The sequence below is a fragment of the Hyaena hyaena genome, unplaced genomic scaffold (assembly GCF_003009895.1).
Source record: "Hyaena hyaena isolate Hyena2069 unplaced genomic scaffold, ASM300989v1 scaffold_434, whole genome shotgun sequence".
NCBI lineage: Eukaryota > Metazoa > Chordata > Mammalia > Carnivora > Hyaenidae > Hyaena > Hyaena hyaena.
The window spans coordinates 1,621,790-1,633,046 of NW_024081069.1; the positions used below are offsets into that span (position 1 = coordinate 1,621,790).

General features: G+C 38.7%; 1 protein-coding gene across 1 annotated transcript in view; it reads left to right on the plus strand.

The window, feature by feature from the left end:
* Positions 1 to 10,835, plus strand: part of IQCG (IQ motif containing G) — a gene marked incomplete at its 3' end in the record, with an annotated part of 39,447 nt that extends 28,612 nt beyond the window's left edge. The window contains exons 7-8 of the mRNA XM_039253034.1: positions 9,368 to 9,529; positions 10,761 to 10,835. Coding sequence (XP_039108965.1) covers positions 9,368 to 9,529; positions 10,761 to 10,835 — 237 coding nt within the window. The remainder of the gene's footprint in view (positions 1 to 9,367; positions 9,530 to 10,760) is intronic.
* Between the last annotated feature and the right edge of the window lie 422 nt (positions 10,836 to 11,257).

The window sequence follows — 11,257 nt, forward strand, 5'->3', positions numbered from 1 at the left end:
ATGAATAGAAATGAATTCAAGAACAATAACAAAATGTGCAAGACTTCTTTGCAGAAAACTGTAAAGCACTAGGAAAAAAGTAATACTTACGTGGAGAGATATACTATGTTTATGGATTGGATATACTATGTTTGTGGATCACTCAATATCATAAAGCTGTCAATTCTTCCAAAATTAAGAGCTACATTGAATTCAATCCCAGTCAGAATTCTCATTGGATTTGTTAATTCATTTACTCACTTATTTGTGTGAAACTTGTTAAGCTGATTTTAAAATTCATATTGAAATGTCAAGCATCAAAAATAAGACATGGGTTGGGGCGCCTGGGTGGCTTAGTCGGTTGAGCGTCCGACTTTCGCTTAGGTCATGATCTCGTGGTTCGTGGGTTCGAGCCCTGCGTCGGGCTCTTTGCTGACTGCCAGCTCAGAGCCTGGAGCCTGTTTTAGTCTGTGACTCCCTCTCTCTCTGACCCTCCCCTGCTCACGCTGTCCCTCTCTCTTTCTCTCCTGGAAATAAATAAAAAAATATTAAAAAAAAAAAAAGACATGGGTGCATGAGTGACTCAGTTGAGCGTCCAACTTGATTTCAGGTCAGGTCATGATCCTAGGGTCATGGATTGAACACTGCATTGGGCTCCCCACTGAGCATGGAGCCTGCTTAAGATCTCCATCTCTCTCTCTCTCTCCCCCCACCTTCCACTGCTCACATGCTCTCTCCCTCTAAAATAAAAAATAAAAATAAAAGAATCAAGACAATATTGAAGAGGAAGAAGTGGAAGATCTTGCTTTCCTGATTTAAGGATTCAAAAATAAAACAATGGAACAGAATACAAGGAAAATCATTATACAATTATGACAAGTGTAGCACCACATAGTAGGAGCAGGAGATGTTTTAATAAATGATGTTGAAGAAACTGGGTACTTACGTAAAAAATTTATGTAAAAAATTAAACTTTACTCTGACCTGACACTATGCATGAAAGTCAGTTCCATATGATTATAGATCTAAATGTGAGAGGCTAAAGCATAATATTTCTGGATAATATAGGAGACTATTATCTTGACCTTGGGTAGGAAAAGATGTCTTAAACAGGTCATAAAAGGTAAAGTTACAAACGAAAAGTTTGAAGAATTGGACTATACTAAATTTAAAACTTCTGTTCATCAAAAGACACCAATAGGGAGAGAGAAAGGAGCAAGCCACAAAGTAGGAGATGATACAGGGCATAACCAACAAGGGCTTATATCTAGAATATACAGAGAACTTATGCAAATTAATGAAAAAGAGATAGCCACCTAATGGAAAACTAATCAGGAGGGTAAAGATACACCTTCAAAAAGGATATCCATCTGGTCAGTAAGCATATGAAAATATTATCATCAGGGAAATTTATTTTTTTTAATTTTTTTGTTTAATGTTTTATTTATAAACTTAATGTGACGCAAAATAGTCCAGACACAAAGAAGATATACTGTATGATTCCATTTTCAGGAAGTTCAAAAAGCAAAACCACTGTGTTTAAGGAGAAACGTTTAGATTATAAAACTATAAAGAAACTTACCATAAAATTAAAGATAGTAGATACTTTTGGGGAAGAGAAAGAGATTAGTAATTGAGAAAGGATATGGAGGGGAGTTCATGTCAATTCTGTTTCTTATCCTGAGAGGCTATGTAGGGTTTACTTTATGATAACTGAAATATACGTTTTATATATATATAAATAATATATATATAAATATATATATATAAGCTTAGATACATACTTTTTCTTTTCTTTTATTGATGCCCAGCCTGAGGCTCGAACTCATGACTCTGAGGTTAAGGGTCACATGCTCTACTGACAGTCAGGCACCCCTGTGTACTTTTTAAAAAAGAGTATGTTCTGTAGTGCCTGGGTGGCTCAGTCAGTTAAGTATCTGACTCCATCTCAGCCTCAGTCATAATCTCACAGTTTGTGAGATCAAGCCCTGTGTTGGGCTCTGTGCTGACAGCGTAGAGCCTGCTTAGGATTCCCTCTCTCTTCTTCTCTCTCTGCCTCTCCCTCAGTCATTCTCTCTCTCTTCTCTCTCTCTTTCTCTCCCTCAAAATAAATAAATAAGCTTTAAAAAAAGTATGTTCTGTATTCACACACAAAGTTAGAAAAAAGTAATTATGTGTATTATGTGCAGATACAAGGGGTTATGGATACACAGAGGAAGGATCTTAAACTAAGGCACTGAGTCAAAGAAGGACACCCCATAGAAAATATATTTAACCTGAGATTTAAAGGGATATCTACACATTACATCTAGGTAAAGAGGAGGAGAAGAATGTTTGAGGCCAAAGGAACAGAAAAACATATTTGAAGATTTTATTATGATGTCTTCCTCATGAATTGACCTTTTTATCATTATAAAATATTCCTCTTAATATGTGGTAATGCTCTTTGTCTTAGAGTGTATTTTCTCTGATACACTCTCTTTTTTTTTAAAGCTTGCTGTTTGCATAGTTTATCTTTTTCCACTTATTCGCTGTTAACCTATCTGTGTCTTTATATGCAAAGTACATCTCCTATAGAAAACATATGGTTGGGTCTTGTTTTTTAGAAAAATTTTATGCATTCTGAAAATCTCTGCCTTTTAATCAGTGTTTAGTCCATTAACATTAGTGTAGTTATTGATATAGTTGTTGGATTATCTGTTTTATTGTTTGTTAATTGTTTGTCCTCTCTGGTTTTTATCTTTTCCTGGCTTATTTTGGATTTTTTTTAAAATTTTGATTTTAATTTACATAGTGGTCTTTTACCCCTCTTTGCATTTTTTAGATATATATTCTAGGGATTTCTTTTCACTATCTGTTTAGCATTAATACTGTATCACTTCACATAAAATATCACTTCACTTTCACTCATATAGTTCCACTGTTCCTTCTTCCCCACCACTCTCCTTTATTCTGTGTCATACATATTACACATATATACATTATATATATTACATAAGACACAAGCCTGCAAAATTTTTAAAAATAGGTTTTTTCCCCTAATTATGTTTTTAAAAATTAAGAAAATAATTGCCTTACCCCAATATTTATCAATAAGTTTTTATCTGGTGTCATTTCAGCTTAAAGAAATTCCTTTACTATGTTTTGCAATCCATGTTTGCTGTAGACAAGTCTTCATTTTTTTAATTAAAAAAAATTTGTTTATTATTTGAGAGAGAGAGAGAGAGAGTGTGCATGTGGGAGGGGCAGAGAGAGGGGGAGAGGGAATGCCAAGCAGGCTCCTTGCTGTGAGCCTGCAGCCTGACTAGGCTCTCAGTGTCATGACTATGAGATCACGACCTGAGCTGAAACGAAGAATCAGAGGCTTAACCGACCGAGCCACCTGTATGCCCCAAGAAGTCCTCTTAATTTTCTTTATCCCAGGTCTAAGACCATATCTAAGTGCCTGATCTCATCTTTTACCTAGAAATGTGTCTATTTTGCCTTTGTTCTTGAAAGATATTTTCAGTCGGTATAGAATTTTGGGTCGACAGATTTTTCTTTCAGTACTTTAAGAATATTCACTATATTTTGACCTCCACTATTTGTTTTGAGAAGATAGTAGTCATTCAAATCATTGTTTTCCCTACATATAGTGGGTTTGCTTTTGAATTTTCATTTTTATCTTTGATTTTCAGCAATTTGATTATACTATGTTTAAATACGATTTTCTTCATATTTATTCTGTTTGAGTTTTGCTGAGATGCCTGAAAATGTAAATTTATATATTTCACACAATTTATGAGATTTTATCCTTTTACCCCCAAAATTGTATACCCATAGAAAATATCTTTCAAGAACAAAGGCCAGTAGAGCCCTAACAATCCTGACCATACAATATTGTAAGAAGCAGTTGAAGTGCTTCCTCTTTGTTTTGATTACTGCATTTTGTGGTACTGTATTGTGTTTATACAACAGGGAAGTACTCACTGTTCTCTGTTCTAGTTAGACATTTATAATATGTACAGTTAGGCATTACACTTGAAGGAGTTTACTCAAAAGCGATCAGTCAAGACAGTAAGGTGTATGGAAACTTTATTACAAAAGGAAAGAAATTGATACAATTGAAATAAGAATTGTTCAAATGGAAATGAAAGCAATAGGTGGAATTGGAACCTGAAACTTTAGAAGTTTGGACCTGATTAGGTTTCCTATGCATCTTAGAAAATGGGTGACTCTGTGTAGTTCAGAGCTCAGAGTTTATTCAGAGACTGTCATAGAATCAGCCAGTATTTTTAGTCATAGACAGATAAACAAATATAGATGTTAACTTAATACAGAACTGTATTTCTTCCAGTGGCTTTTTCACTTTAATAGACCACATTCCTATTTTCCTTTTTCCATCTAACCAAAGCAGCAGCCCAAGGGGTAACACAAGTTCCAACTTCTCTAGACACTAGCTTCCAAAAATTCCAGGAACCATACCTTCATCTCTACTTTGTGTTCAGTTCTGAAAACAGACACTACCATTAAAACCCTTTGGCTTATAATATTGTGGCACCATCAAAGCCTTATTAACTATTATTGGTTGACTACTTTCCATTTCTAAATCATGCTCCTCTGAATTTAGATAAAAAGTACAGATCTGAAGGCAGTTTGGAGATTTGTAAGTAAAGTTTGGTCTGCTACAGAACCCCACAAATGTGGTGCATCAGTCCACAGAACTTGATCACAGGAAAGCGTGCAGACTCCATGGACAACCAGGGTTATGCTGGGGGGTTGTGGTGAGGACAGATCTTTTCTTAGTGAGAATCTTAAAAGGAATTCATACAACTCATGACTCTTGGCCTGTAACCCACTGCTTCTAGGCTGCCTCCTTTTCGTATGCCAAGAAGATGAAGAAATGGAATGATATTTCAGTCCATTTATTAGTATGCCTTGATCATGATTTTACCGTGACTAGACTGTCAAGATTTTATATCTTCCTTTGTTTCCACACTTTCACCATAGGAGGCCACAAGTTGTGCAGAACAGCAATACAGGAGGGAATAATCAGAGGCCCATGGCAACAACATTAAAATCAGATGCCTTTCACTTGGCATGGCATAATTGTAGACCAATGTCGTATGACCTTATTAAGTTACATAACGTAATAACTTTTGCCTGCCATAGGCAGAAACTCTTAGCGTTTTAACTCTGCATTTCTAATCTTCATATTATCACTCTGAAAGACTTAGTATTCAGTTTGATAAAGAAAACTGACCAGGAACATTTTCTTGAGTATTTGAAAGTATATTTTTTTATTGATGCTATTTAATGAATACTTAACTGTTCAACACTGTTAGATTCTGTAAGAAACAAAACTATAATTATTTATATGGCTGAGGTTTTCTGGTAAAGTTTTTATGGATTTAAGAGGTGTATAAGCAGGGTCTCAAAGAAAGTCTAAGTGGTTCAATAGGTATTTCAGAATCCAGCCAATGAAGAAGTGACACCATCATATTTCATTCAAACTCAAGTCTTCTAGAAATCCAAACTTTATTGTATTGCCATACAATCTGAACTAGAAGGGAAGGAAAAAGCGAAATGGGGAAGAGACAGGAGAAGGGGGAAGTGTGTAGAAAGAAGGGAAGGGGAAAAAGTGAGCTAAAAAAGAACTCTCTTAAAGTTAATTTAATGAACATTTATTGAGTAGCTAAGTTGTGGGAGGCACTGGCAGGGTTTAACAGCTGAGGAATGTCTTAGAGAAGTTAATTGCCCACAACTTGTAAGAGACTAAAAAGCACTGAGATGTATTGTCAACTAGGCTTGTAGCATATTCTCTGCCAGAGATACTCATCTCCTGGGAGTGGCTCTGATACAGGTGGAATAACTGCTCTGTAATTGGAATGATTCCAGTTTGTCTGACACCAAGAAGTCAGACAAAATGACTTGAAGAATTCCTTTTTAACTAACTTTAGGGGCCTATGATTATTTTATTTAAAAAAAATTTTTTTTAAAGACAGCGTATTTTCTTTTTTTAATGTTTATTTTTGAGAGAGGGGCAGAGGCGTGAGCGGGGGAGAGGCAGAGAGATGGAGACACAGAATCTGAAGAAGGCTCCAGGCTCTGAGCTGTCAGCACAGAGCCCAACTCAGGGCTCAACCCCACAGAGGGGCCTATGATCCTTTAAACTGTATTTGTTTTTCATTGTGGATGATCTTGACTGATTTCTGCTTTGTTTCTTCTAATTCTTAGAACTAACTCCTCCCAGCTTAGTGGTAAGACTAAAAATTGGTTGGTATTTAGAGAAACATAGATCTCTGATAAAGCAATGCATTTTTATTATTAGTTGTGCTAACTGATCATCTCTCTGTGAAATGACCCATGCTGTGTCTGATTCTTTTCAAACAGTCAAATGTTACCGCCCTGACTAAAACACTTCCAAATCTCCCCATGGCACTTGGAATACAATTCAAACTAAATAGCTCCTTCATGGTTCCTTCTTACCCACCTCTCCAATTGATAGGGAAAATCTGTTGTAAGATGGCCGACAGGACTAATAAAAAACCCCTGTCCATGATTAATGAGGAATGCAGAAGTAACTGGCTATAAATTGTTCCTCTGCTCATGATCTGGGCTCATACTTCTGGAGAATGAGCCCCTCTGAGCCCACCAGTGTCAAATAAACCTCCAGCCCTCCAAGATCTTAGTGCCGCTTGGTTCTTTCACCGGGTGATCCAGACCAGATTCCGTAACACAACCTCATCCAGTCCCATTCTCAGCTGTTGCTGGGATAGTCTCTAGAGTTTTCTCTCAATCCCTGGAATGTATCCAGGTTTTTGGTGCCTCAGGACTTGGGCATTTATTTTTCCTTTTTCTTAGAATCTTCCTTGACTCCACTTCTCATGTGACATACATACATACCCTTCGGGTGTCAGATTTAACTTTCTTTTCTCAGAGAACCCTTCTTATTTATTTTTTATATACATGTATTTTAAAGTTTATTCATTGGGGGGAGGGGCAGAGAGAGAGGGAGAAAGAATACCAAGCAGGCTCCACACTGTCAGTGCGGAGCCCAATGTGGGGCTAGAACTCCCAAACCAGGAGATTATGACCAGAGCTGCAATTGAGTGGTTAGCCAACTGAGCCACCCAGGTGCCCTAGAGAATCCTTTTTCAGACCGTCCAATCTAATGTAGGTCTCCCTTGTTATTTTCTTTCATGGCCTGTTGTTGTATTCTTTAATAGTGTTTTACACCTTCAAAAAAGTTTATGTAACTTGCACCTTTAAAAATTGTTTTGCTTTTGTTTTTAAAATATTTATTAAAAATTTTTTAATGTCTATTTTTGAGAAAGTGACAGAGCACGAATGGGGGAGGGACAGAGAGAGGGAGACACAGAATCCAAAGCAGGCTCCAGGCTCTGAGTTGTCAACACAGAGCTCAAGGCAGGGCTTGAACCCACCAACCATGAGATCATGACTCGAGCTGAAGTAGAACACCCAACCAACTGAGCCACCCAGGTGCCCCTAAAATACTTTATTTTTAAGTAATCTCTATACCCAATGTGGGGTTTGAGCTCACAACCCCAAGATCAAGAGTCCCATGCTCCACCAACTGAGCCAGCCACATGCCTCAAAAAGCTTTTTTTTTTTTTTTTTAAATATTTATTTTTGAGAGAGAGAATGAGCAAGAGGGAGATCGAGACCACAAGCTGGGAGGGGCAGAGAGTGAGGAGGACAGAGGATCCAAAGCAGGCTCAGCATTGTCCGTGCAGAGCCTGATGCAGGGCTCGAACTCCTGAACCATGAGATCATGACCTGAGCCAAAGTCAGATGCTTAACTGACTGAACCACCCAGGTACTCCCAAAAAGTTTATTTTTAATCACATCTCTATCACTAGATGGTAAAGTCTATGAGGGCAAGGACCATGTCTATTAAATCTCCACTATTTAACTTAGTATGCTACTGAATGAATTTTTAAAAAATTTTTATTAGAAAGTGCACATGAGTGGGGGAAAGGGGCAGAGGGGAAGAGAGAATCTTAAGCAGTAACCATGCTAAGCGCAGAGCCTGACACAGGGCTTGATCTTACAATCCTGGGATCATAATTTGAGTTGTAATCAAAAGTTGCACCCTTGCAGCACCTGAGTGGCTCAGTTGGTTAAGTATCTGACTTTGGCTCAGGTCATGATCTCAATTGCACAGTTTGTGGGTTCAAGCCCTAAATCAGGCTCTGTGCTGACAGCTCAGAGCCTGGAGCCTGTTTCAGAATCTGTGTCTCCCTCTCTCTCCCCCTTCCCTGCTTGTGTGTGCTCACTTGCTCTCTCTTAAAAATAAACATTAAAAATTTTTTTTTATTTTTTAATATATATATTTTTTAATGTTTTTATTTATTTCTAGGAGAGAGAGAGAGACAGCGTGAGCAGGGGAGGGTCAGAGAGAGAGGGAAATACAGACTCTGAAATAGGCTCCAGGCTCTGAGCTGGCAGTCAGCACAGAGCCCGATGCAGGGCTCGAACCCACGAACCGCGAGATCATGATCTAAGAGAAAGTCGGACGCTTAACCGACTAAGCCACCCAGGTGCCCCTAAAAATTTTTTTAAAAAGAGTTGGACCTGAGATGCCTGGGTGGCTCAGTCAGTTAAGCGTCTGACTTCAGCTCAGGTCATGATCTCAGTTTGCGAGTTCGAGCCTCTCATCAGGCTTTGTGCTGACTGCTCAGAGCCTGTATCCTGCTTCAGATTCTGTGTCTCCCTCTCTCTCTGCCCCTCCCCGCTCTCACTCTGTTTCTGTCTCTCACTCTGTCTCTCACTCTGTCTCTGTCTCTCTCAAAAATAAACATTTAAAAAATTAAAAAAAAAAAAAAAAGAAAGAAAGAATTGGGCCCTCAACTGACTGAGCCACCCAGGCGCCCCTGTACTGAAATCTTAAAATTGCTAAGCACTTTGTGACCTGCAAAGAATTTTCATATATTCTCCATTCAGTTTCTTATCACTTGCTAAAGATATACCAGGCAAGGCAGTTACTAATGCTTTTATGTTCTAGAAGGTAAGACTTAGAGAGTTTACCTGACTTGGCCAGGTTAACACAGCTGTTAGGGGCTTGCATGGGAAGATCGTTCTTTTGATCATTTAGACTAGTGCTCTTTCTCCCAAAATGAGATAGTAATGGGAAATCTTTGTAGATCCAAAGATATATACCCAAATAGTGTACTTAGGAAAGAATCTCACAGTCCTGGTGCTACTTATCTTTCATTCTCATTTATACTAATCCTAATGATTGGCTAACTTTCCTGTGGTGTGATAGCAGAAAAATAGATCCATTTCCTTGTTGATTTATAAATACAAGAGGTAAGTTTTAGCCACTGGCTGAACTGAATGGAAGTAGAATGTATTTTAATTTAGAAACCTGGTCTTACCTCTACAGAATCAGAATGAATATATTGCTCACCTCAAGGACCAGTTGCAAGAGATTAAGGCAAAAACTAACCTGGAGAATCGTTATATGAAGAGAAACACTGAGCTGCAGATCTCCCAGACTCAGAAGAAATGTAACAGAACAGAGGAGCTCTTGCTGGAAGAGATAGAGGTAATCACTGCTACATCAGGAAATGAACATGGTAGATGGCATTTGAGCTGTCTTTCCTCATACTGCTTCAGCTAACGGGGGGCGGGGGGGGAGATTTTCTTGATCTTTACCCTATCTTTCCTGCAGCTCTCTCATTTGAGGGGGAAAAAAAATAAAAACAGAATGAAATGCCCAAAACAAGATACTTATTAAGTGTGAGTTTTTGCTGCTGCCTTCCTTATCCAACCAGTCAGTACCTTTTCTCCCTCCATTAAGAGAATGGCTCAATTGGTTAAGTGTCCGACTTCCCCTCAGGTCATGATCCAACAGTTCCTGAGTTGGAGGCCCAGGTGAGGCTCTCTGTTGTCAACTTCAGATCCTTGTCTCCCTCTCTCTCTGCCCCTCCCCTGCTTGCGCACGCATTCTCTCTCAAAAGTAAACATTAAAACATATATATAAAATCAAGGGGTGGCTCAGTTGGTTGAGCTTCCATGACTTTTGATTTTGGCTCTTATGAGATTAAGCCTGACGCAGAGCATGGAGCCCACTTGGGATTCTCTTTCTGCCCCTCCCCTATGTCTGCACGCATATGTGCACTCTCTCTAAATGAATGAATGAATTAATTAAATAAATAAAAATAAACTTAAAGTATAAGATCAAGAGTGCTGAGCTTTATTCAAACCTAAATCTATAGAGCTGGGAAATCACACTGTAAAAATACCTGGAGAAACAAACCACGGGTAGACCCTCATTTGAGAAGGAAGCCTAAATGGCTGAAAGAACAATAGGTGGGTGAGAAGGAGCAAACCTTAGTGGTGTCCTCCAGGCTCAAGAGGACTGCTTTCTCTGGTCCCTTGCCTATTTGAAAACTTCCTCCCTGGGTGTGACATATGACTCTTACTGCAAACTTTTGCATTCTGGAATGTCTTTTTTTAGGCCTAAGAACATTGTGTCCTTGAAACATTGTTTCTCTCCTTAAACGACCTCCCTTTCCAGGCAACTGGATATGGTCCTTTTGTATTGGACACTGGCACTCGTTCACAATAACGCCCAACACATGGCTCAGCCCCTCCATGAACACAAATTGGGTTAAGGGGAACTGATGTGCTGCCCCAGCATGATGTGGGAAGATTCTTGGGACCCCGTTGGTTAAGAAAACCAGAAGTACTGTCACATCTACACCTCTAATCTTGAGAACTTCTCATTCCGAACCCTACAGGGAAGATTTCCTGATATTGGTTTATTTTCACAGAAATTAAGGTTGAAAATTGAAGAAGAGAACCGGATTCATACGGAGATTGAAACATTCCTTAGAAAGGAGCAGCAGGTAGGTCACCAAAAGTTTTCTATCCTCCTCTGTGATATGTTTGTGTTCCACTTACAAAAAACAAAGATGGCAAAAAAGATTTTTTTAAGGAAAGAAAAAATTCTTTTTAATGTTTATTCTTTTTTTTTTTTTAATTTTTTTTTTTAATGTTTTATTTATTTCTAGGAGAGAGAGAGACAGCATGAGCAGGGGAGGGTCAGAGAGAGAGGGAGTCACAGACTGAAACAGGCTCCAGGCTCTGAGCTGGCAGTCAGCACAGAGCCCGACGCGGGGCCCGAACCCACGAACCGCGAGATCATGACCTAAGCGAAAGTCGGACGCTTAACCGACTAAGCCACCCAGGCGCCCCGCCTTTTTCCCTCTTTTTTTTTTTTTTTAATTTTTTTTTTTAATGTTTTATTTATTTCTAGGAGAGAGAGAGA